Genomic DNA, 25,778 nt, shown 5'->3' on the forward strand with positions numbered 1-25,778 from the left:
CATTAAAAAACTGAAAGAAAATAAAAAGACTTAATTTTTAAATTTTATTAATTGTTAAAATAGTAAGTACTTACAAAAATATTTATGTTATTCATTTTTAAAAAGTAATAGAACTTAAATATAAAAAAAATTAGTCAATTAAAAATAAAAAAAAGAAAAATAGAAATAGTAACAATAATAACAGTTTTTTCTGATATTTTTTTTTTTTTTTTTTTTTAATATAAATTTACACATTTTTATGTTAAAAAATATATATACTACAAAATGATGTAAATATAATATTAAATTATGATGCTAGGATATAATATGACAGATATTAAAAAATTAAAATTAAATTAAGTTTTATTAAAAAGAATAAAAAAAAGTTTAGATATTTTGTAAATTTTTTTTTTTTCAAAATATAATATCTCTAAAAATAATATATAAATATGTATATATTTTTATAAATTAGCTTAAAAAAAAAAAAGTAAAAGTATATTATTTATAACTCATGCTTATCAGATATATATTTTTTATTTTCTTTTTAATACTTATTGTAAGTTATTTTTTCCTTGAATAAAAAAGAGAAAAAAATAGTAAATTGAAAAATTTTCTAAAATGTCTCAAAATAAAGGATCCAATGCATTAATTCAACAGCTACTTAAAGCAGAAGAAGAAGCAGATTTAGTAATTAAAAAAGCAAAAGATGGTAATAATATTTTAAATATATATTATTTTTGATAATTTTCATTAATTTCTAAAAAAAAGAGAAATAAAAAAAAAATTACGTCTTTATTAAAATTGTATGAAAATGTGTTTTATAATTTTTGTTTTCTTCTTTATATTTGTAATAAAATTAAAATTTCTTTTTTAATTTCCCATTGTTATATATCAGTTAGAGCAAAAATGCTAAAAGAGGCTGAAACAACAGCAACAGAAGAGCTGAAAATATTTAGAGCAAAAGAAAAAGAGCGCTTAAATAAAGGGCACAAAGAAGTAATCTAAAAAAATTAAGAAAAATAAATAAATAATAAATACATACTTTTTTTACAAATACTTTCATTTTTTTAATTTTTAGAAATCTAGTGCTGAAGATGAAGTCGTAACGAAAATAGAACAAAGCACTAAAGAAGAAATAAAAAAATATAAAGAGTTATTTAAAAAAAATAAAGATCAAGTAGCTCAATTTGTATTTGATAAAGTTTTTACAGTTGATTTAACTGTACCTGATTGTACACAAAAGTCTTTTTTTTATAAACAGAATATTTGAATTTTATTATTTTTTTTATTTTTTATTTTATTTTTTTTTAAGCATTTAAAATATATAAAAACATATAATTTAATGAAAATTACTATAAAATAGCAGCATATCGTTCATTTGGTATTATTATTTATTTTATTATATATATATTCTTTTTCTTTTTCTTTTTAAACTTAGTTAAAAAAAAAGAAAAAAAGATAATATAGTCATATAAGCATTTGCATTTACATTATTAAACATCATTTTAAAATTTTTTATGTTTTTTTGTTATTTTTTTTTATATGCTTCTATTAAAATTATTTTCCCTTTTTTGTTATTCATTCAAGGAATTGAAAAAAAAAATATTAATAATAAAGATTAATATAAAATATGATAAAATGAGATATAATAGAATCTCATAGAATGCAATAGATACAAATATAACTTAAATATAGATTATTATAAGATATATTTTTTTTAAGGTTATATTTTATTTTATAGACTTTTAAGTCAGTCTTCAATGATTTTTCATAAACAAATATACTGATTAGTATTAATAAAAATGTAAATAAATAAAATATTTATATTTACTTTTAAAATTTTTTCTTTTTATATTTAAGAGAATAAAGAATTATAAAAAAAATGCAGTTGCATCAATTTTTATATTTTTTATGATACTAGTAAATTTTAGGGATGAAAGAGGTTTATGCATATAATTCAGTTTTCATTGTAAAAATGTAAATTGTAAAAACAGTAAAATTATTTTTAATTTTTTTTTTGGGTTTTAACATTATTAAATGGAAATAAAACCTTTTTTTTTTTTTTTTAATTTTATACTTTTCACAAAAATTTATTTAACTAGAAAAAAACATAAAATATATATATGCACTCATATGAACTTCGTATGCATTAAATATATATACAACAATGCTTCATTTATTTTATTTTTTTTTTTAATATTTTTATAAAAATATTAAAAAAAAATTTTATAAATAAATGGTCATATAATGAAAAAAAAAAAAAAAAACACAAAAAAAAAAAATTAAACCTATCAAAAGTTGATATTAAGGAAGTAAAAAAAAAATAAATAAAAATAAAATAAAATAAAATAAATAAGGATAAAAAAAAAAAAGAATTAATTAAAATTTTGTGAAATATATACTGAAGTCATTTAATTTTTTAATCCTCTTCTTTTGAAGCTTTGTAATTAATATATAAAAATGAAAACAATAGTATCAACACAAAAAGTCGCTATTCCTGATGGAGGTAAAGAAATATATAAAAAAAAAAAAAGGAAATTATAAAAATATATATATAGATAATATAAACATATTGAGAGCATATTCACAAATAATTAAAAATAAAATAATGAAGCATAATAATAAAAAAATGTATATAAAGATTAAAATGAAAAATTTATTAATCTAATATTTAAAAAAATACGAAATAAAAGCAAAAAATTATAGAAAATAATATATTTAATAAATTCAAATAGTAATAACCATATTAATAGTAAAGTCATGAACATTAAAAATATATACAAAAATGATAAAAATAATAATAATGGAAAATTATTTTATAATAAGAAATATAATAATGAAAATAACTAAATGATAAAGAAAATATGAAAACATTATAACATTTATGAATAATACTTCATACATATGCATGTATATATATATAGTTATAGAACCGTAATAATAATAATAATAATAATAATATTTTTTTTTTTTTTTTAGTTAAGGTAGCAATAAATTCAAGAAAAGTAACAGTATCAGGTAAATATGGGACATTAAGAAGAAGTTTCAGGCATCTTCCAATTGATATTCGTTTGAATAAATTAAAAAAATACATAAAAGTAGTTATGTGGTTTGGTATACCAGATAGTTTAGCTTGTATTAGAACAGTTTGTACTCATTTAAAAAATATGTTTACAGGTGTAACTAAGAAATTTTTATATAAAATGAGATTAGTTCATGCCCATTTTCCAATAAATTCTAATATTGTTGATGATAATAAAAGAATTGAAATAAGAAATTATTTGGGAGAAAAAAGTGTCAGATCTGTTAAAGCATTACCAGGTGTTCTTATAGAAAAATCACCAAATGTAAAAGATGAAATATATGTTAGTGGTGCTAATATTGAAAATGTTTCATTAACAGCAGCCTTAATACACCAATCCACTTTATGTAGAAATAAGGATATTCGTAAATTTCTTGATGGTATATATGTATCAGAAGTTACTACTGTCGAAAAAGATGAATAATTTTTTTTTTTTTCTTACATATATAGATATAATTATATGTATTAATTTTTATATTTTTTATTTATAATTAAACAATAAAAAGAAAAATTTATAATATTTTATTTTAAAAATTATATTCCTTATTAAAAAAAAAAAAAAAAACAAAAAAATTTTAATTCTTAAAATGTAGCAAATGATAATTATATTTAGCCGAATTTTTTTAAAAGAATTTATATGATAAATATTTAAAATAATGTATATATAAAAAGGTTTATAACTTATGTAAGAAGGGTAATAAAAGGAGAAAAGTAGTATATTGTTTTCGATGTGCAAATACAATAACATATTCGAATTAATAATTCCATTGTTGTAATAAAAAAAATATTTACTATTTATCATTTAAATAAGTTTAGTAATTTCTATTGATTTTTTTAATAGAGCAAAAATATATTCATATGTAAAATTTTTAAATCTCATTCATTAGTCTGAAAAAAAAAATGCGTTTCCTTCTTATTTAAATGATTTCAAATATTTCTTTTTTTTAGTATATTTTTTATATAAATAAATGCTATTAAATTTTTAATTTCTTAATTTTTTTTTTTTTCCTTCTTTTAATTTTTAACTTTTTTATTGTTCTATAATATGCAACTTTCAATATAAATTTTACTTTTCTTGGGTTATGAATATATGTATGAATACACGTATAAATATATATGGTAAATTCTTTTAATTCTAAGAAAATTTATATAACTAGTTTATAAGAAAACAATAATTCATAAGAAAGTATAAAACAAAAAAAAAATATATTTATTTCTTATATACTACTTAATTAGAATATTTCTTAATAATGATTTATAAAGTTTATATAGAAAAAAATTGCAATGAATACATGATTTTGATATGTTTCATATTATAAATTGACATAACACAATATCCTAATAAATACTATGTTTTTAGGATATCAAAAGAAAAAAAAATAAATATATTAAAAAAAAATATAAGAAAACGATACATATAAATGAAACATTTATTTATATACATATTTTATTTACGATTACTCATATTTTTTATTATACACAATTTTAGTATATATATAAAAAAATTAATTTCCAAACATTATATATATTTTATTATAAATAAAATAATGAATTTATTTTTTATTTTTATAACTGTTATATCTCCTATATTATGCTTAGATATTAAAAAGAACAATTTTTTTTATTTGTTTCCTTCATCGAAAAATTACAACAAAAATATATATTTTAAAAAATATGATAAAATAGTAAATAAAAATGATAACAAAATATATTTAAGTGATGAAATAAAAAATAACTTAACGGGGGAATATATTTCGTCTAAATTGTCATATTCTAATTATAAAACTATTGATATAGAAGATATAAAAAATACTCTTCCACACAGATATCCTTTTCTTTTAGTTGATAAAGTAATACATATAGAACCAAGCAAAAAAATAATTGGCATAAAACAAGTTTCTGTGAATGAAAATTTCTTTAATGGGCATTTTCCTCAAAAGCCAATTATGCCCGGTGTTTTACAAATTGAGGCTTTAGCTCAATTAGGAGGAATATTATGTTTGAAAAGTGAAGAAAATCAAAAAGATAATTTATTCTTATTTGCGGGAGTAGATGGTGTTAGATGGAAGAAACCAGTTTTGCCAGGTTATATAGCATTTAAAAATTGTATTGTTATATGTGAATATATATATTATTTAAAAAAACAAAAATTTTATTTTACAAACTTTTATAACTTTTAATATGTAATATATATATATAAATATGTATAAAACTAAATAACCCTATTAGAAAAAAAAATTTATAAACATTTCAGAGTAAAGTAATATTTTTTATTTGATTTTATTTTACTTCATTTTATTTATTTTTCTTTTTTTTTTGTTTAGGTGATACATTAGTGATGGAAGTAGAACATATTTCATTTAAGCCATCTCTTGGCATAGCTAAATTGAGAGGTGTTGGTTATGTCAACGGCAATATTGCCATTAAGGTTTCTGAAATGATTTTTGCTTTATCAAAATAAGTTACTTTTAGAAAAATATTATTTTTTTTTATAATTCATTTAAGAATATTATACAAAAAAAAAAACAAAAACAAAAAAAAAAAAAAAAAAAAAAAAAAAAAAAAAAAAAAAAAAAAAAAAAAAAAAAAAAAAAAAAAAAAACAGAAAAAGAAAAAGAAAAAGAAAAACAAACATAAAAAAAAAATTATTTTCATGACATTTTTGACATAACTGATAAATCTACAGAAAAAAATAAAATAAATAAAATAAAATAAAATGACGGACATATATAAATATAAAGCTCATTTTAATTTTAAATACTTTTTTTTATATTTTTTAAAATTGTATTTCTTTCTTTCTTTAATTTTTATTTTATTTTTTTATTAATACCTCCATACACTCTACATAACACTGTAGTAGCTTTTACCTAAAAAAAAAAAAAAATTTGTCTATTTTTTATTATTTTCATTAAGATTTACGTTTTTAATGTATCTGTTAGAATTTTCTTATTTATTTTAGTTTATATAATGATATATTATATTTACTATTTTATTTTATTCTAAATATTTATTATTCTTTTGATTTTCTTTTTTTTTTTTTTCTCATTGTTGAAATTACCACTTCCCAAACTGCTGAAGTTGCCATAAATAAGGTTGAAAAAACAGGATAAGGTAATTTGCACGTATACTAGAAAAAAAAAAAGATCAATAAATAATAAAAGATAAAAATAAGTATAATCCATATAAATTTTTATGATTTATATTTTTAAGTGATTAAATAAAATGCTTGAATATTTTTACAAAAGTTTAAATCAATAACAGGCAAAATATTTAATTTTATTATGTGCTGTTCATAATTTTTATGTTTTCTTCATATTTTTTTTTTTTTCAATTACCGGAAAATTTTTTAAAGCGCAGACATGTACAGGTCCAATAAAAATACAAGCACATAACACTGCCATCATACTAGTAACAACATGAGTTGTTACTAAAAAAATATCATATGCAAAATCAGCCCCCCCTCTGATATATGTGCAAATATTCATCATATTCTATATGAGAAAGACAACAATAAAGAGAATAAAAAAAAAAAAATAATAAAATAAGGTTTTTATTTAATAAAATCATTTAAAGGTAATAAGAAAAAAAAAAAAATTACCTCTAATTTTTTACATTCGGCTTCTGTATTACACGGCGTATCTATTTAAGGGAAAATTAAAAAAAAAGTAGACACTTTTATAAAAAATGTTTTATTTCATTATGTATTTTTCTAAAAATTATTCATTATAACAAAAAATTAATAGGTTTTTTTTTTTTTTTTCTTGTTGTTATTAATATAAGTTTATCTTTCTATTTTTATTTATAGTAATAAAATTATTAAAATTATATTCATTAAACATTTTATCAATAAAAACAAATTCAACTGTGTTTTTTTGTAAAAAATGTTTGATTATTTGTCTCAAATTTATTCCAAACCTGCTCTTAAATCCTTTGAGATAAGCCAAAAAGGAAAATCATAGTATTAAAAGAAGTTTTTAAAAATGATAAATTTATTATAAATGGAAATTATAAAAAAAAATATAGCAATAGAAAGAAATAAAAAAAATAAAAATTATTAATAGGATATTACTGAAATTTCAGGTTTTAATTCTGTAACTTGCTTAAATTGCTCAAAATTAGGTTTAACATATCGTGTTTCTATCTCTTTTAATTTAATAAATTGCTGCTTAATTAAATTTATCATTGATTTCGCTAGAATTTTTTTTGAATCTGTCGTGTTCTTGAAGAAATAAAAATAAAAACATAATTAGGGATAATCTTAAAAAAAAAAAAAGTAAAATAAAGGCATAGACATAAAATTATTTAAGCTGAAAACATATTAAAAAGTAAAAAAAAATTATTACTTCGTCCATTAAGTTCTCATATTCTTCAATAAAATGTGATCCTGCGTATTTTTTCATAGAAACCTTAAAAAATATATATATATAGACAAGCAATATAAAATGAATAATATTATTTAAAACATAATTATTATATATATATTTTTTTATTAAATTAAACAGAATAATATATACTTTGTTAAAAGATAGAAAACTCTTTTATTTACTTTTAAATCTTCTTCTTCAGAAGGACTTAGAAATACATCACTGAACTCATTTGGAAAAAGTTTACGAAAACATTTTACAATTTATTTGAAAATTATTATATTCACTTTTTTATTTAAAATATACAAATTTATAATTTTAAAATTCCTTAGTATTTTCTTTTATGTAGATCTTTGGGAAATTTTTTTACTAACTCCTTACTTGTCTATGTAATTTCTTATGATTTCCCTAAAAATATATTAAGGAACTTTTATTTTAGCTTCATTCTTTATTTTTTTAATATTTTTTTTTTTTATGTTAAACCTAAAAACGGCAACATCCCTATCTAATTAAAAAAAAAAACACTTATATAAATAAATATAAAACTTAGAAAAATGAAAAATATGTAATAATTAAGAGTATGTTAAAAAATAATTATATATAAACATTTCATACATATATTATTTTTTTGTAAATTATTTATTTATTATACCTCCATAATCCTCTCTTAGATGTTTTTCTACAGCTTTAGTGACTAGCAACGAATAGTAAAAAAATGAAAATATAAATATGTTTTAATATTACTTATATGCAAAAAAAAAAAATATTTTTTTTTTTGTTTACATTCCCTGGGAAAAACACTTGTGCTAAACAAAAATAGAGAAAAATAACCTTCTAAAAAAATCATAAAATATATAAATAAGAATACTTTTGAATTAACCTTCATTTTAAACTATTTATTAATAATAATTTGTATTTTATATTATTATATTTAAACGAAATAAAATCAAAAGAGAAAAATACATAAGAATTAAAATCAAGATAAATCAAATAATGAGCTTTTTACTAGACACATATTTTTAGTACATAAATCAAAATATATTTAGGAAAAAAAAAAAGACATATAAATACATAAGTATGTGTTTATAACTGCAAAAAACACTATATATGGCTATTCATTCCATAGTTATTTGCTCACTTATTTTTTCTATATATATTAGTTCTGTATATACACCATTGTATAATTGTATAAAAACTTCTTTTATAATTTCTTTTAAAGAACATTAAATAATTTATTATTTTTGTTTCGAAAAAATATTTATATAAGTTATATAAAGACAGAAAAATAATAGTTTATGCGTAGGAAATAATATTTTTCTAAAATTATAATATTTTTTTCTAAAAAAATAGAAATATTTTATAACAAATAGTCAAACATATTTTCTTAGAAAAATAAATGCCTATCCTTTATAGCTGAATACATCTTATTACATAAATAAACAAACTAATCAGAAAAATATACTAATAAAAATATTCCTTCTATTTTTTTTTTTCTCTTTCTTTTATTTATATAAATAAAATAAGGAAAGGTAATTTACATTTATGGAAAGAAAAAGGAAGTCTACAGTGCAACTTTCTTGAAAATTTTATTATTAAATATATTTTCTATAAAATAACATACAACAACAACAAAAAAAAATTTAAAAAAAAAAAAATAATAAACTATCTAAGTTTTAATATGATAAAAAAAGGAAAAAAAAGGAGAAAAATGTTTAGAAATGGAAAAAACTTTTATTATTAGTGGAAAACTTTATTTTACAATTTCATTTACAACAAAACTTTCGTTTCCATTTTTTGTAATTGTAAATTTATTTATTTAATATATATTAGATATATATATTTTCTTTACAATATAAAAATGCAAAAAAAAAAAAAAGCAAAAACAAACCTTTTTTAACTTTACATATATATATGTATTTTAATGAGAATATATAAATCTAATAATATAGTGTAAGTCTTTTAATAAATATTAGATTAATTTTAAAAATGAATTAGTTCGTTTTAGTTCAGTTGAACTAACATATTAAATATAGATATATCTCTTTCGTATTTCAGGAGTTAACTTCTTTATCAATTAAATATAAGTCATATTGAATTCTCCAATTTTTATCATTATTCTTCATAGATGAATCGTAAAAACTTTTTAAATTATCACTTTTAGAATATTCGTAAAGTAATTCTTCTGAGTAGCGATCTTTATCTATCTATAAATATAAAAATGTTAAATTAATTTTAATATATACTTTTTTCTAATATATATATTTAATTAATAAATATTTTTTTTTATATATTTTTTTTTACTATTTTTCTTTATATAAATATGTGTATTTTACAATTAATATTTTATTTTTTTTTTTTATATACTTGTCTTATAAATTGATAAATAGATATAGGAATAAAAATGGGTAACATTGTTCTGCAAAAAGTACCAGTTTTAATTACATTTTCTATCAATTTTTTTGATAATTTTTCATAATGAAAAGAATTAAAAAAAAATCTTAAAACATAAAAATTGAACATTTTGGAAAAATTAAACATTTTTTTTTATTTTTTATGATTAAAAAAAAAAAAACTAAGAGAAAAATTATTACAAAAAAAATAATATTTTTTAAATCTTAAAACATATTCATAAAATAAAAAAAAATATAATTTTTTCTAATATCGAATGCAAATCAACTTTCGCATATATTAGAGCAAAAAAAAAAAAAAAAAAGAAACGAGATGAAATTTACGGAAGTTTCAATGTTGATTCGTAGAGAAATGGAAATAAAAAAATTTTGAAATAATAAATAATTTTATCTAATGAATAAAAAATTATTGTGTAGATAAAGAAAAACAAAAATCTCTATGATACATAATAAAGTACCATTTTTTTAAACTTAAAAATTATAGTTTTTCCTTTTTTGTAATTTTTTTTTTTTTTTTGTTTTTTTATCTTATATTAGTTACCAATTTTTTTTTTTAATGTTATTAAAGAGAAAAAGATAAAATTTTTTAAGCATATTTGTATATAATAAAGAAAAAAATAAAAAAAAATTGTCTGTAATAAAATATATTAATAAAAAATTTGAATTTTATATTATTTCACTTTTAAGAAGAAAATTAAATATTTTTTACTTAATTCCTTTTTTTTTTTTTGGTAGCTGTTTAATAGAAACTTTTATGTAAGAATATTCTAATAAAAATATAATAGTTCTCATAATTTATATATAATATATATATACATATTTTTTACGTAGAATTTTTTTTTTTTCATAAATTAATCTTATTCTATAAACATGCTTAGAAGTAACACACATTTATTTGTCTATGCATATTAATTTATACTTTTCATTAAAATAAGAAAATGTTTTTAACATAATTGAAGAAATTGCTATTATTTATATTTTTTTTTTTTTTTCATTAGGGATCATATGCATCTGAATTTGATACATCTCATTTTCTTTCTTTTATCTTATATCATCATTTATTTTATATTTTTATCTTTTTCCTTTTGATATCATTCTTTATTACTTTATTGAGCTTTTTTTTTTTTTTTTTTTTTTTTTATTTTTGTATTACACATCATTTAGTTATTATTTTGCAATTTTACATATTTATTGAAATATAGATTATTATTTATTTTATTATTATTTTTCTTTTTTTTTTTTTACCATTAATATTTGATATTATAAAAATTTGGTGATGAGATTTGTTAATTCTTTTTTTAAATTAAAATGGAATACTTAAGCAAATTTTATATAAAACACATAGAGAAAAAAAATGAAGGTGAATTTTATGATGATAAAGTTAGAAAAATAAAAATGAAAAATTGTTGTAAAAGATGGAGTAACAATATGAATAATAAAAATATTATGATTGATTACAAAAAAGAAATTGATAAAAATTCTTTTTTGAAAAATTTGGAGAAAGTATGGGCACTTTTTTTTAATGAAGAAAAAAAAGGAAAATTACTTTTTCATAAAGAGGAAGAAAATATTTATTCTTTACCTAATTTTTTAATTATAGATAATATTAACAATAATAATACTTCTAGTAATAATAATAATTGTGATAATAATTTTGTATTAGATGAAAACAATGATAAAAAAGTAAATACAAATAAAAATATTTATCTAAATAAGAAGTTTATTGATATCTATCATAAGCATGATAATACTTACAGTTTTTACGATAAAGAAATAGATGATTTTTTAATTTTACCAGATATTTTAACTAATTATAATGAAGAAATCAACACAATTAAAATATATGATGATAATTTTAATTTAAAGAGTAGTTTAAAAATAAGTAAAAGTGAAGCGAGTGAAGATAGTGAAGAAAATAATAAAATTAATGAAAATGTTAAAACAAATATTTCAAATAATAGTATCATTAATAATGAAAATGATAATAACTTAAGTTCTAATGATCAAAATATAGTAAGAAGTAATCAACAAAATGACCTGTCTGATAATGATAGTAAAAATTAATTTAAGAATAAAAAAAAAAAGTTAAATATAAATTAAATTCATTTTTTTTTTTTCTATTGTAATATTTTTTTAAATTCAATTAAAAACTTTTAAAAAAAATTTTTTTTTTTTTCTTTATAGTAAATTAATTTTTTTTTTATTTTTAAATAAGTATTTAATACTAAGATGTGTTACATAAAATTTACCTCTTTTTTATGCTGTTATTGGTAGATTAATTTTACACAATTAAAAAAAACAGTCATGCATAAATACATGCACTTTATAATTATTTGAGTATGATTAATTCACATCATAAATATATTTAACAAGATCAGTTTTATTTTTTTCTTTATTTTCATAATATTTATATATATATACAAATGTATATATTTTGTTCTATTTGTTCTAAATAATAATTGTAAAATAAAAAATTTTTAGTATAAATAAAAAATAAAATAATATAAAAAAATTGAACATATACACATATATATATTAACAACAGAGAAAGGATAAGAGATGCTGGAAAAAAAAAAAAAGAAATATAAAAGAAAACATTTGAAAAGTTATGGAAAACCTAAATAATAAAAGCCTTAATAAATTAAAAATATATTTTTACAAATGGATAGAAATACTTGAGCAGATAAGTAAAAATAAGGAGACAAATTTATTTATTTTCGGTTTATATAGTATGGAACGTAAAAAAAATATTGAGAATAAAGAATTTCATTATGAACAATTGGAAAAAAATAATAGCAATAGTGATGGTATCATATATAAAAAATTGTGTCTAGGAATACGTTATATTGAACTAATCATATTAAAAAACAAAAATAAATGGGATGATGAAATTGAAATAAACGAAGAAAAAAAGGAAATGAATTGTTTATATGAAGGGAGATATTTTTATAATATTTCTGATATTTTACAAGAAATCAGTGTTTTTATAAAAAATAAACAAGAGAAAATTATTTTATCTTTTTTAGAAAGTAATGATGATGATGATGAAAAAATAAATGCTGAAAATAAAAATGTAACATATTATAATATTGAGAAGTTAGATATTTACATTTATTTATATTTAAGAAAATATTTAAATTACCTTAACAATGAAAAAAATTATAAAATACTATATTTTTATAACAGTAAGGAAAGAATTATTAATTTAAGTAAATATGATTTTGATATTGATAATTTTAAAATAAGAAATTGGGTTTTTAATAATATATCTCTCTTATTACCATCAAAAATAATTCAAGAAAATGAGCAAAAAGAAAATAGACACAATTTTTTATCTGTTGATAGTGCGAAAAGTAGCTTAAAATTATCACATAAACATCATTTATCTTTGTTTCGATTAAATTCAATAACAGAAGAAGAAACATCAAATTTGACTTCAAAGATATTAGTTAATAGAAAGCTTCCTAATATACTAGTTCATGATGATAAAGAATATAATAAATTTAGCGAAAAAAGTGATAATTATGCATTAGATAATCCTTCAAAAAATAATTGCATATTGTATTATTTAGAATATTCTAATAATGAATATAAAAATGCAACTTTTCATAAATTATCAGCTTATGATATCAATTTAAATGTAAATCAAAATTTTATTGGATATAATAATATGCCACTGACTGAATATATTATTGATAGACCGAAAAAATTGAAATTACAGAATTCTCCTTTTATTTATACTAATAAAAAATTAATATATTTATATGAGTATTCATATAAAAGTCAATTATTAGATAAAATTGATGATAATTATTATTATGTTTTAAAGATTGAAAAAGAAAATATAGAAGATGTTTTGGTGCATATTCACAATAATATAAATATAAAAAATAACAAAAATTTTATTAGTATTCTAACAACAAATTGTTATATTGATCATGTTTTTACCATTATAAAATTTAACTTAAAATGTATTATGAACATTTAAATAAAAAAGACAAAGCAAGCAGAAAATAATATTATTAATTTTTATTCTCTTTTTAATTTTTTTTTTTATATTTTTTAATTTTTGTTTTTCTTTCTATTTAAAATTTTTTTTTCATAATACATGATAATTGTTCTCTGCTTTATTTTTTATAAATGAAATAAATTAATTTTTTTTTCTTTTTTTTTTTTTTTGTTCTACTTTTTGCCATAATACTCTGTGAGTTTTTTATTTAAATTTTGAACAAAGTTATGAACTACTTCGCTTTTAATATTTTTGTCTATTTCAATAAAATTGTCTTTTTTTTTCAGCAAACTTTCTTTTGATTTTGTTAAAAAGTGTAAGAAATTAAAAATTTTTCCCTGATCAAATGGATTTTGAAATTTTCTAACAATAAAAGGCTGATTATTTTCATCTATTTTTAATTCATACGAAAAAAATGTTTTAGAAGAATACATTTTAAATTTCTCATTTGATGTTATGTTCTCTAGTATATTAAAAAATGATCTTAAAAAAACACTACCCATAAAATATATTAATATTATAGATAATATAACAACAGTAAGAATAATATAAAAGGAGAGATTATAATAAATTGACGATAATTTAAAAGCTAACCAAATATATAAATATAAAATGTAAAATGAAAATAAAATGTTAGATAATATCCACATAAGGAATATTCTTGCGTTATTAATAGCCATACAATTTAAAGTGAATACACAATGATGATCATATATTTCTACACATTTATCGCAGAAACGGCAATGTTTAGTTCTTAAACGCTTAAATAAAAAGCAAGTCGGGCATAGCATGTTAATATCAAATGATGATATTTCAAATGGTTTAACATCCCATGTTAAGTCCAGCTTTTCTTTTAATTCAAATATGTTTTTATTCTTAATTTTTTCTGAAAATTCAAGTAGTTTATTTTTTTTTTCATAATTCTTTATTTCCATATTAATATTTTTAATAATATATTCAAAAATGAAATTTTGTTTTGATATATTATTGTTTTCACTTATTTCTTTTTCATTTTCATCATTGACATTATCATTATCTTCTGCTTTTTCTTCTGTCTCTACTTTTGTACTTTTATATAGCTCCTTTGAATTTTCTAAATATCCAGGATCACTTGAAACAACAAAATAATATATAATAAATAAAAAAGGATGAAATATATCTAAAAATATTTTTTTATGACCTAATTCTACTCTAAACTAAAATATTTTTTTTATTAAAAAAAAAAAAAATGAGCAAGTTTAAATACTTATCCATTTAATGAATATAAAACATATAATATTTATATATTATTTGTTCTTTTTTTATTTGTATAAAAAAATACATGTAATTATTATGTTTTATTTTTTTTTTTAATTACATAAAAAAAATAAACTAAATTCAAATATAAATAGGTTAAAACAAGGAGGAATGGATAAATTAAAAGAGTCTTATTTTCTCTATATTTAGAGTAAATATTAAACAAAAGAGATATCTGATAAAAAAAAAAAGGAAAAAAAAAAATAGTTTAAGTTTAATATATATATATAAAGAGAAAATATTTTAAATTAAAAAAAGGAAGAAGAGAATACATTTTTCTTTTTTTTAATCATATAATGTCCTATCTTTCCATTAGATTCATATAGGCTATATGCTATCCTTTTTTTTTTACATATTTGTTGTGTTTTTTTGCACATCAGAAATTGATATATTTTTGAATCTACATTGTTTTTATTTTCTTCAATAAACTCGACGATTGTTTTCTTAAATAAATTCAAAAATTTTTAAAATGAATTATAAAATTTTAAAGAATGTATTTAAATTTCAACATATACAGCATTACTGTAAATTATAATGTCATAGATTTTTACTTTTAAGTAATCATTTTATAAATTAAATTGAATTATATTACATTATATAAAATATATACATGTACATGTGTAATATATATATATATATATATTTCTTTTTCTTTATTTACATTATCATCAGTTGCTATATCATAAATATTTTGATAGTTATTCAAAATTAAATAATCAACTGCTTCGTATGCATTCCCAATAATGGCTTTATGTAAAATAGACGATGGTTTAGTTAAATTTATTGAATAGAGATTATTTAGAAAAATTGAAAAAAGTCGAAGAAAAAACATATTATTATTATAAGCAGACCAATCAAGAACAGAACAGTCGTTAAAATCTTTTTCAGTTATTGAAAAGTTCAAGTGCAGTAAATAAAAAAAACATAAAATACTATTATATTGAATACTTATTATTAAGCAGTTATATCCTTTGTTATCAACTTCATATAAATTACATCCATATTTTTTTAATAAATAAATCATAAAAATATTATTTGAGCAAACTGCCCATAATAGTGGGGTCTGTTTAGTTTTAGACTTTATGTTTACATCAGCGTCTTTAAAAAAATAAAAAAATAAATTTCATTTTTATTCTTATTAATCATATGTATTTTTTAAATATTAGTGATATAATATTTCCTCTTTAATGTTGTAATTTCATTATTTATATTTATTAGTTTAAAACAAAAGAAATAATATATATATATATATATTTTGTTTTTTTACTGTTTTCTAATAGATAGCATACTAGATATATATTATTTAAAAAAACTGCCCAATGTAGTAAGCTATTGCCTATAAAAATAAATATATGCTATATAGTTTTTAAAGAAAAATTTTATCATTAATTTATTTTATTTAACCATTTTCATCTTGACAATTAATCAAATTTTTATCTTCTTCTAATAAATGATATATTTCTTCATTATTTTGTTTTACTAATTGAAAAATTAATTCTTTTTTAATTGATTCATCATATATAAAATTGCAAGTCATTTTAACAGAAAACAATAATTTTTTAAAAGTATAAAAAAAAAAATTAAGAAATTATAGAAATAAACTCCTTTAGACATCGTAATATATAAAATATTAATTCTTAATATATTTTATTTATCCTTAATTTTTATTTTATTTTTTTTATAAAAACTGTTTAAAACATTTTATACAAAATTTTCCAAGAATATTAAAAATAAGTTGAATAAATAATATAATAATGCACAAAAAAAAAAAAAAAAAATACACAAAAAAAAAAAAAAAAAAAGAGAAAAAAAGTTTAATTAATTTATTAAAAAATATATTATATATATGTATTTTCTCTTTAAATTTCCATTAATTCATATACAATCTATGGAATACATTAAAATTACTCATATATAATATTATGAATATAAAAATATATATTATATTTAAAATGGAAAAGTTTCTTAATTAAAATAATGAAAAATGTATAGTCTTTAAAAAATGTAGAAATTTTAATTATTGCAAGATATAAAAAATCGTAATATCCAGCAAACATTCTATATATATTTTATTTTAATAAAAAAAAATAATTTTTTTTTTCTTCTTTATTTAAATATCTATTTTTAAATTTTAATTAAAATATTTTTATTTATAAATATTAGACAAAAAATTCAATATATGTTCAATAAAGAATATTTCAATTAATATAATTAATTTATACTATACAATTTTTTTTTTGTAGAAATATTTTCTCATTTTTTATAAATTCATTAATACATTATCTTCATCAGATTGCCCACTTACTGTCGTTTTATCATCGTTGTCTTGAACGACATTTTCATTTCTTGTTTTTATTTTCTCAACCGAAAAGGATTTGCAATTCTCTTTTAAATTAAGTTTTGGCAATATTATTATATTGCTTCTTTTTTTACTATTTCTTATACTAATATACTTTTTGTTATTATCGGATATATTTTCTTCTTTTAGAGTCAAAGTATCCATAGAAATTTGATTTTTTATTAATTCTTCATTGTTCTTTATATTTTTTATAAAGTTTTTATTTTTTAAAAAATGAACTTTTTTATCATATGAAGAACTTGATTGGTTTAAATTTTTATAATCTAGTAATTCATTTGAACTATTTTGGTTTTTCGTTTCTTGATTTTCCTTCTCTTTAATTAACCCATTTTCAATATTATTTTCATAGTTTTCTTCCATTTTTTTCTTTTCCTTATTCTTATTTTTTTCTTTTTTTATTTCTTTCTCTTTTTTCATTTCTTTTTCTTCTTCTTCATCTTTTGCTTCATTTTCTTCTGTATAATTATTTTTTTCCCTTTTTTTTTTTTTTTCTTCTTTTTCATCTGTATAACTTTCTTCTATATTTATGATTATTTTTATTCCTTTTTCTTTTAATTCTTTATTATGTTTTTTTATTTTATCTTTTTTTATATTTATTTCCTTATGTTCTTGCCTTTCTTCCATTTCTTTATTTTCTACTTTTTTTTTATACTCCTTTTCTCTTTTTCTTACATATTCCTCACCTTTATTTATCTCTACACTATTTTTTTTATCTCCCTCTTTTTTTCTTTTTTCTTTTTCTTTTTTAATTTTCTTTTTTTTCTTTTTCTCTTTTTCTTTTTCATTATTTCTTTTTTCATTCAAATTAAAGAGTTCATCTGCATTATGATGGAAACTTGGAGAATAAACAAAATTATTTTTTGATTCTTTTTCTATATCTGATATATCTAATGAGTTTATTTCTCTATTTCTATCATTATTTTCTTCACGACTATTTAATGAAGTATCAGTCATACAATTTCCATATATTTTGTCATTTACAGCTAAATGAAATAAAATATTGTAAAGTAAAAAAAAAGAAGATTACATATGCATATATATATAGATATAGATAATATATATAAATTACCTTTTTTATTAAATATTGATGTATCCAAAATAAATCTCTGTGGCAGTTGTAAAACAGATGCTCTTTTTAATTTTAAGTTGTAAACCACTTGTTTAACACTATCTCTTTTATTCTCGTTTATTTTATTTTTATTATCCTTAATCTTAGAAGATGCATTTTCTACTTCATCATTTTGGGAATTACCTTTACTCTCAAAAAAAATAAAAAAATAAAATAAAATGAAATAAATATAATTATAATAAAAAGGTACATATCTATAAGAAAAATAAGATAAAATAAAAGTTTTAAACATTTAGATTAAATGATAAAATGATGATACCTAATGTAAAATAATTAAAAAAATTTGTTATTTTATCAAAATAATCCTCTGTTATATCTTCATTTTCCTTGTTTTCCATTTTTACATTAATAAAAATGAGAACCTCAATCGCTACTTATATAAGTTTTATATATAGAAATAGAAAGGATGGGAAAAAAGAAATGAACTTTAATATTCTAATATCCTTAATATTTTTTATTAAAAACTTAATCACTTAATTAAATATATTTTCATGTATTTTACTAACTAAAGAAAATATTTTATATGATAATGTGTGTATAGTAATTTCATTTAAAGAAACAAAAAAAAATAAATAAATAAATAAATGTTTCTATAACCTTTTTTTATGTATTTATTTGTACATTCACATTTTAATTGATAATAAATTATGAAAATAGACAGTTATACAAAGCAAAAAAAGATATAAAAAAAAATTCACTTATAAAAGAACTTATTTAAATAACTCTAAATATTTTATTATTATTAATTATATTTAAAAATAAAAACATGCATTTAACCAAAAAAAAAAAAAAATTTTCTTTTTGTTTTCCATATATACTTTTAAGTTTATGTAGAACGGACGTTGATATCTATAACTTTTTAGTTAGAAACAAATCTTATGACAATTCTAAGAAAAAACAAAATAATATAACATACTAAAAACAAATCTATATTAATTGACAGTTTTTTAAACAATTTTTTTTTTAGAATTAATTTCCTTCAATTTTTAAATTAATTACATTTAAAATAATAATTAAAAAAAAATAAAAAAAGAAGTAATATGATATTATAGTGAAATTGCTAAAGTTTTATTGTAATTTCAATTTTATTTTTAAATTTTATATTGAAAAAAAAACATCAAATTTATATTTCAAATTTTTATTTTTTAACCATATTTAAACAACATATGAAAATGAAGCATAAAATATAAGTACACAACAAATAAGAAAATAAAAGTTTTAAAATTAAAATACTTAATATATTTTATATTATTTTTCTATAATAGTTTATATAAAATATTATTTTTTCCTTCTTTTAAAGTAATGAAAACATTTTGATAAATCTTTTTTATATGATTTTTACACTATATATTATTTGAACAATGTATATAATAATTCAACAAAATATACACAATTTTTTTTTAAAAATATTTTTTTGTTCTTTTTTTAATATTTTATTTGAAATGTTTAGTTTTTTAAATTATATTATTTATTTTCAGTATTTTTTCTTTTTTTTTTTTTTTTATTGTCTATAAAAAAAAAAAATTTAATTAGTTAAATGTTTTATAGTATTTCTATTTGAAATAACTGAAGTAATTTTTTTTTTATTTATTTGCAAATGTTTTGTTTTTATAAAAATAAATATCATTCATATTTTTATTTTGTTTAATTTTGTTTCATTTTTTTTTTCTTTAATAAAAATAATGCGTTTATATTAAAACTAGTATTTTTAAGTTTATATGTTTCTTAGAGAATTAACATTACATAAGTATTTCTCACTTTGAATAAATAATTCTATAATTTTTCTTTTATTTTTTTGTACTTCTAAAATAGTTATAAATGAAAAACGAAAATAATTTACAGCGATTTTTTAATTTCTTTAAATTAAAAAAAAATATATAAAGACAAGGTATTAAGATAAAAAAAAAAAAAAAAATGTATTTTTATAGTAGAGAGATAAATATTAAAAAGAAAATTATAAAAATTAACTGTAAAATGAATAGTTAATTATTATTGGATATTTCATTTCCAAATATATATATATATATATATATATTATTTTACTCTGTTTCCTTACTAAGTTTTAATAATTCAAATAGTAGATATGCTTAAAGATGAAACAATGAAACAATTATTTTTACCCAATTACTATTAATATATTTTTTATTTATTTGTATTTTTTTATTTAAAGAATTCTTTATCTTTACTTTTTTATGTATCACTATATATTTTGTTTTTTTTCAATTAATTTTAAGTAAATATTAATTAATTTTTATCAATTGATTTCTCAAATTTTTTTCCTTTTTTCATAAATTTTTTCTTATTTGAATGGAAACGAAAAAAAAAAAAATTATACTATTTTATATTACTAATTCCTTTTTTTTAAATAATTAAGCAATAATATTTAAGTATAGAATAGAAAAAATGTTTGATTAATCCATAATTTGAAAAAATATACAATCTTTATTTTCAATTTTTGTGTTATATGAAAGATAAAATATGGTGAATTATGATGATATTACTCAAACTTTACTAATAGAACGAATAAAAATTCAATATGACTCGAACAGCCAATGGAATAAGTATTTAAAATATAGTTTAAGAAATCCCCATTCCTTCATATTTCCAGATATACCTCTTTTTAATAATTGTAATATTATTAAAATGAAATACTTTATATTCAATTTGTGTATTTATTGATTATCTATACATATTTTAATGATTCATATTTTATCTTTTTTTTTATTTTAATAATAAAAAATTTTTTTTTAGTTAATAAAGATTTTAATTACTTTAATTCAACCTTTTTATCAAAAGGATATAAAATAAACAATATTGATAAATTAAACAAAGATTATAATGAGGTATAATCATTATTACATCTATATTTCTCTCTTATATATATTTTATTATCTAATTTATCTAATATATGTTTATATATACTTATTCATAAAATAAATTTTATTAGATGCAAAATTAGTTGAATTAATAATATCATAAAATGAACTAATATATTTATTTTAAATGTCATATTAAGAAAAATAAATATATACGTATATATACATAGTACTTGTAAATAAAAGTATATAATTAAATATTTTAATATAGTTTATATGAGTTAATTCATGTGAAATATTTAATAGCATTAATATAATTAAAATATTTTTTCTTTTTTCATACAATAATAAATATATAGGGTGGTAGCAGTGAAAAATATTTATTTGAAATAGAAAAATACGAAGAAAAAAATTTTAGAGAAGACAATGATGCTTTAATAAGAAAGATTGTTTATTTATTTAAAGAATGTATGTATTATTTCATGAGTTTTAACGAAAATGATGGTCAAATTTTAGAAAAACGTAAGAATTCTAATAAAAAAGATATAAATCATAGTAGTGAATATGAACTTTTTAAAAGCTTAAATGATTGCATAATACAACTACATGATTCTAAGAAAAAAAAAAATCAAGCTTTAATTATGACTAGTGAATTTTGCGGAGTCTTTACACCAAAATATGTTAAATTAACAAAATATTCTGATCAATTTAAAAATTTATTAAAAGAAAATAATATAAATTTTATTGATTTGTTTAATGAAGAAATTCAAAATAATGAATTTTATAAAAAAAAAAAAGAGCATTTTGATCATTTAAAAAATTCTTCATTTGTTCCTTTAACAAAAGGAGAGATTTCTCTGGCTAATAAAAACAATATTACAAGAAATAATTTAATAATTAAAAAAAAAATTGAAGAAAACAATAACATTGAGAATGAACATGTTGATAGGGTTCTATTCAATAATGAAGTAGACCCCAAAAGTGATAAATACAAAAAAGAAGAAACTTTTAATAAAGCAATTGTTATACAAAATGAAAATGATTTAAATGTAAAGAAAAAAGAAAAAAAAGAAAAGAAGAAAAGAAAAAAAAATGAATGCTCTGAGAATAAAAAATATTCTTCTACTAATTTAAATACTTCTATGAAAGACAATTGTAGTATTCCCAAAGAAACAAATGATACCAATAACAATGAAGAATGCGATAATAGTAAAAAGAAAAAGAGAATGAGAAAAAGTGATGAAAAAAAAAAATATAAAAATAAAGTAAAGAATAATGAAAAAATAAAAGAAAGTATATGTAAAGATGAAGTAAAAGAACTAGATATGGTTCTATATGAAAATGAAGAAATATACAACTATTTAAATATAAAAAATGAAAATACTGATGTAAATAAAAATGAAAACTTTATGAAAAATACGAAAATTTTTAATTTATTAAATAAAAAAATGAATTCAGATGATTACATTTATAAAGAAATAAAGAGTGATTTTATGAAAGAAATAAATTTGCCTAATAATTTTAATTATGATGTAAATGTAATAGAAATAAATGAAAAAGATATTAAGAATTTTTATAGATGCATAGTTAGATATATAAATAAAAAAAAAGAAAAATTAAAAATATATTACATCATAAGCAATTTTTTGTTTTTTTTTTCCAAAATGCATAAAAATTGTATTAATTTTGATGATAATGTTCATAAAGATATTAATAGAAATTTTGACTATAAGAGTATAGTAATACAGGGTAATATTTTACCATATAATTTCTTTCTTCTTCTAAAAGCATTACATTTAATGAGTTCATATGATATCATAAAAAATTTTTATATAACTGTAAATTATGATGAAAGAAAAAATAAATGCTTGCATTTTTTAAATCTGACAGAAAATAGATTTTATGAGAATTTTAAAAAATTTGAAAAAAATATAAAATCTAATTTCATGTATGTTCATAAGTTTTTACAGAATATGATTCCAGTAAATAAATATTTAATAACAAAAGGAAAACTGCATAAGAATATGGAAAATACTCCTTTTTCTTTTGAGAACAATGATTTATTACAAATAACGTATAATAAGTCTTATGATAATAGGGATATAGTTTTATATGAAGAAAATAATGAAGATTATACTGATGAAAATAATACAATAGGGAACAACTTAAATACTATTAATAATAATTCATTATCTAATTATAATTACTTAATATATGATTCTAACAACATTCATAAGCAGTTACTAAATATAAAAAATTATTGTAAAATAATAGATGATAAAGAAATGCATAAAATAATGAAGGATCTAACTGATTTTAATGATAATTACACCAAAATTTTATTAAGAGAACGTAAAATATTATTTCTATTAGATTTATATGAAAAAAAATTTGTTTTTCAGAATTTAATGCTTAATTCTATTTTTTTTGATTCATATATTTCTTTAATTTACATTTATTATATAAATAATTATACAAAAAATATAGATAATGTAAGACATATTCCACTATTTAAACCATCATATATTAATCTATTGGTTCATCACATAATTAAAAAAAAAAATGAAAAAAAATTAAAAAAAACAAAAACAAGAAATGTGCATACTGTAGACAAACTATGTAACAATTTTTTTAAAAATTCTTTTAATAAAATATTAAATGCAAAAATAGAAGAAAGAACTGATAATACTTCTTTAAATAATTTAAAAAAAGAAGAAATTAAACAAGATTCAAAAGGAGAAACTTTGGAAAATGATGATAATAAATATGAAATAAATAACAATAGTGAGTATCATCAGACTGATGTTTATTTAACAGATGGTATAAAAAAGAATGAAACTAAAATAGTAAGTGAGAAAAATCATGAAAGTAACATTCAAATATCAGATAGTAGCTTAATTATAAATGAAGCAGTGATAAGAAAAAAAGAATATGATAATTTAGTTATCTGTATATTTGTATTTATTAATGAAAATTCTCATTCTTTTAGTGAGGAAGAAAAAGAAATTCGTGAACTTATATTATATGTTTTAAAAACTAAAGAAAACTCAACTGATAACAATGAAATAAAATATTCTTTTAAATACAGAAATAGTATAAATGATGCAATTACATTAAGTGAAATAGAAATAAGAAAAAATGATTATTGTCAAATATATATAATAGGCTTAGTATTAAACAATGATATATCTAATCAAACTTTACAAACAGACATAAATAATTTATATAACTTAAATCAAACATTGCATCAAAAATATAATGCAATAAATTTTGAAATTAAAACAAAAATTTTTACTTTCTATTGGATATATCAAGTTCATATATACGGTTCTGTATTCTTAAAAAATAAAGAAATAAATCATATGATTAAAAAAGTTGATAATACATATCAGTTACCATATAATGTACAGGTTAATATATAATTGCATTTACTCTTTTATTACATATTTTTTTTTTTTTTTAAAAAGAATTATTTACATTTTATTATCTGAAAATGCTCTTCTTTTTATTTAAATTTTTCTTAGTGGAAGAGTAAGTTGCTATGGGGTTATTATTTGTATATAATTCAAGATAGTGTAAATAGTAATTACACAAATGAAATGATTGAGAAATTAAACGAAGAAGGAATAAATATAAAGCTGTGTAGTGAAGAATTTGATGCTAAAGTAGTAGAAAATGATATAAATGAAATTCTTAATTTACACGATTTAGAATTAAATGATTTGAAATATATAGATAATAACATATTTATGAATATTATATTTTTAATTGAAAATGGTCATTTGACTTATTTCACTTTTATAAATACAGATAATATAAATATAACTCAAAGAAATAATTATATATCAATTCAAATTTTTAAGTCAAAAGTAACATTTCCATCATTTAATTTAAACACACCTTTATTAAATGATACTTGGCTAAAAGATGTTTTGTCAAAGCAAACCTTATTACCTTTTAATGATTATTTTTATAAATTTTAAGTGTATTACCTCATATTTTTTATTTATTTTATGTAAATTTCAATAACTTTTTATTTGATATTATAATTTCTATTCTTTTGAATCTTCATCTTATATATATTTAAAAATAATACTTTCTCTTAAAATTATAATAATTTTTAATTAGTACAATAATTCTTTAAAATCAATTTTTTATTTAATTTAAAAAGTTTTTTTTTTTTTTTTTTACGTAAACAAAGGTAAACATTCTTTATATTTAAAAAATAAAAATTCTAGAATTATTCTTAAAAATGAAAAAACAATAAAACATTTTATAACATTTAATAAAATTTGAAAAAAATATTATGTTCGTTTTCATTTCAAGTATTGAAAAA

General features: G+C 17.3%; 10 protein-coding genes across 10 annotated transcripts; 6 read left to right on the plus strand and 4 right to left on the minus strand.

Annotated features, from left to right (window-relative positions):
• Positions 1-597: 597 nt before the first annotated feature.
• Positions 598-1,249, plus strand: PRELSG_1205100 (vacuolar ATP synthase subunit g, putative; the record flags this gene model as incomplete). Its single annotated transcript, XM_028677817.1, has 3 exons — positions 598-688; positions 875-975; positions 1,058-1,249. 3 exons carry the CDS (start codon positions 598-600, stop codon positions 1,247-1,249), a joined length of 384 nt encoding a protein of 127 aa, XP_028534168.1.
• Positions 1,250-2,439: 1,190 nt separating this feature from the next.
• PRELSG_1205200 (60S ribosomal protein L6, putative) lies at positions 2,440-3,485 on the plus strand (the record flags this gene model as incomplete). The annotated part of the gene is made up of 2 exons (XM_028677818.1): positions 2,440-2,485; positions 2,959-3,485. 2 exons carry the CDS (start codon positions 2,440-2,442, stop codon positions 3,483-3,485), a joined length of 573 nt encoding a protein of 190 aa, XP_028534169.1.
• Positions 3,486-4,608: 1,123 nt separating this feature from the next.
• On the plus strand, positions 4,609-5,522 carry FabZ (beta-hydroxyacyl-ACP dehydratase, putative; the record flags this gene model as incomplete). The annotated part of the gene is made up of 2 exons (XM_028677819.1): positions 4,609-5,146; positions 5,386-5,522. 2 exons carry the CDS (start codon positions 4,609-4,611, stop codon positions 5,520-5,522), a joined length of 675 nt encoding a protein of 224 aa, XP_028534170.1.
• Positions 5,523-5,712: 190 nt separating this feature from the next.
• PRELSG_1205400 (conserved Plasmodium protein, unknown function) lies at positions 5,713-8,311 on the minus strand (the record flags this gene model as incomplete). Its single annotated transcript, XM_028677820.1, has 12 exons — positions 5,713-5,741; positions 5,892-5,928; positions 6,120-6,188; positions 6,397-6,552; positions 6,660-6,700; positions 6,977-6,989; positions 7,131-7,280; positions 7,405-7,467; positions 7,608-7,647; positions 7,909-7,930; positions 8,078-8,119; positions 8,209-8,311. The coding sequence occupies 12 exons, from the start codon at positions 8,309-8,311 to the stop codon at positions 5,713-5,715; spliced, it is 765 nt and encodes a 254-aa protein (XP_028534171.1).
• Positions 8,312-9,476: 1,165 nt separating this feature from the next.
• Positions 9,477-9,945, minus strand: PRELSG_1205500 (conserved Plasmodium protein, unknown function; the record flags this gene model as incomplete). Its single annotated transcript, XM_028677821.1, has 2 exons — positions 9,477-9,629; positions 9,790-9,945. The coding sequence occupies 2 exons, from the start codon at positions 9,943-9,945 to the stop codon at positions 9,477-9,479; spliced, it is 309 nt and encodes a 102-aa protein (XP_028534172.1).
• A 1,196-nt stretch (positions 9,946-11,141) lies between these two features.
• On the plus strand, positions 11,142-11,897 carry PRELSG_1205600 (conserved Plasmodium protein, unknown function; the record flags this gene model as incomplete). Its single annotated transcript, XM_028677822.1, has 1 exon — positions 11,142-11,897. The coding sequence occupies one exon, from the start codon at positions 11,142-11,144 to the stop codon at positions 11,895-11,897; it is 756 nt and encodes a 251-aa protein (XP_028534173.1).
• A 544-nt stretch (positions 11,898-12,441) lies between these two features.
• Positions 12,442-13,821, plus strand: PRELSG_1205700 (conserved Plasmodium protein, unknown function; the record flags this gene model as incomplete). The annotated part of the gene is made up of 1 exon (XM_028677824.1): positions 12,442-13,821. One exon carries the CDS (start codon positions 12,442-12,444, stop codon positions 13,819-13,821), a length of 1,380 nt encoding a protein of 459 aa, XP_028534174.1.
• Positions 13,822-14,015: 194 nt separating this feature from the next.
• DHHC5 (palmitoyltransferase, putative) lies at positions 14,016-16,675 on the minus strand (the record flags this gene model as incomplete). Its single annotated transcript, XM_028677825.1, has 6 exons — positions 14,016-15,038; positions 15,200-15,313; positions 15,411-15,581; positions 15,800-16,236; positions 16,406-16,474; positions 16,543-16,675. 6 exons carry the CDS (start codon positions 16,673-16,675, stop codon positions 14,016-14,018), a joined length of 1,947 nt encoding a protein of 648 aa, XP_028534175.1.
• Positions 16,676-17,398: 723 nt separating this feature from the next.
• PRELSG_1205900 (conserved Plasmodium protein, unknown function) lies at positions 17,399-18,964 on the minus strand (the record flags this gene model as incomplete). The annotated part of the gene is made up of 3 exons (XM_028677826.1): positions 17,399-18,480; positions 18,567-18,749; positions 18,886-18,964. The coding sequence occupies 3 exons, from the start codon at positions 18,962-18,964 to the stop codon at positions 17,399-17,401; spliced, it is 1,344 nt and encodes a 447-aa protein (XP_028534176.1).
• A 2,140-nt stretch (positions 18,965-21,104) lies between these two features.
• Positions 21,105-25,425, plus strand: PRELSG_1206000 (translation initiation factor EIF-2B subunit related; the record flags this gene model as incomplete). The annotated part of the gene is made up of 4 exons (XM_028677827.1): positions 21,105-21,255; positions 21,378-21,469; positions 21,802-24,852; positions 24,967-25,425. 4 exons carry the CDS (start codon positions 21,105-21,107, stop codon positions 25,423-25,425), a joined length of 3,753 nt encoding a protein of 1,250 aa, XP_028534177.1.
• Between the last annotated feature and the right edge of the window lie 353 nt (positions 25,426-25,778).

Source organism: Plasmodium relictum, assembly GCF_900005765.1.
Source record: "Plasmodium relictum strain SGS1 genome assembly, chromosome: 12".
NCBI lineage: Eukaryota > Apicomplexa > Aconoidasida > Haemosporida > Plasmodiidae > Plasmodium > Plasmodium relictum.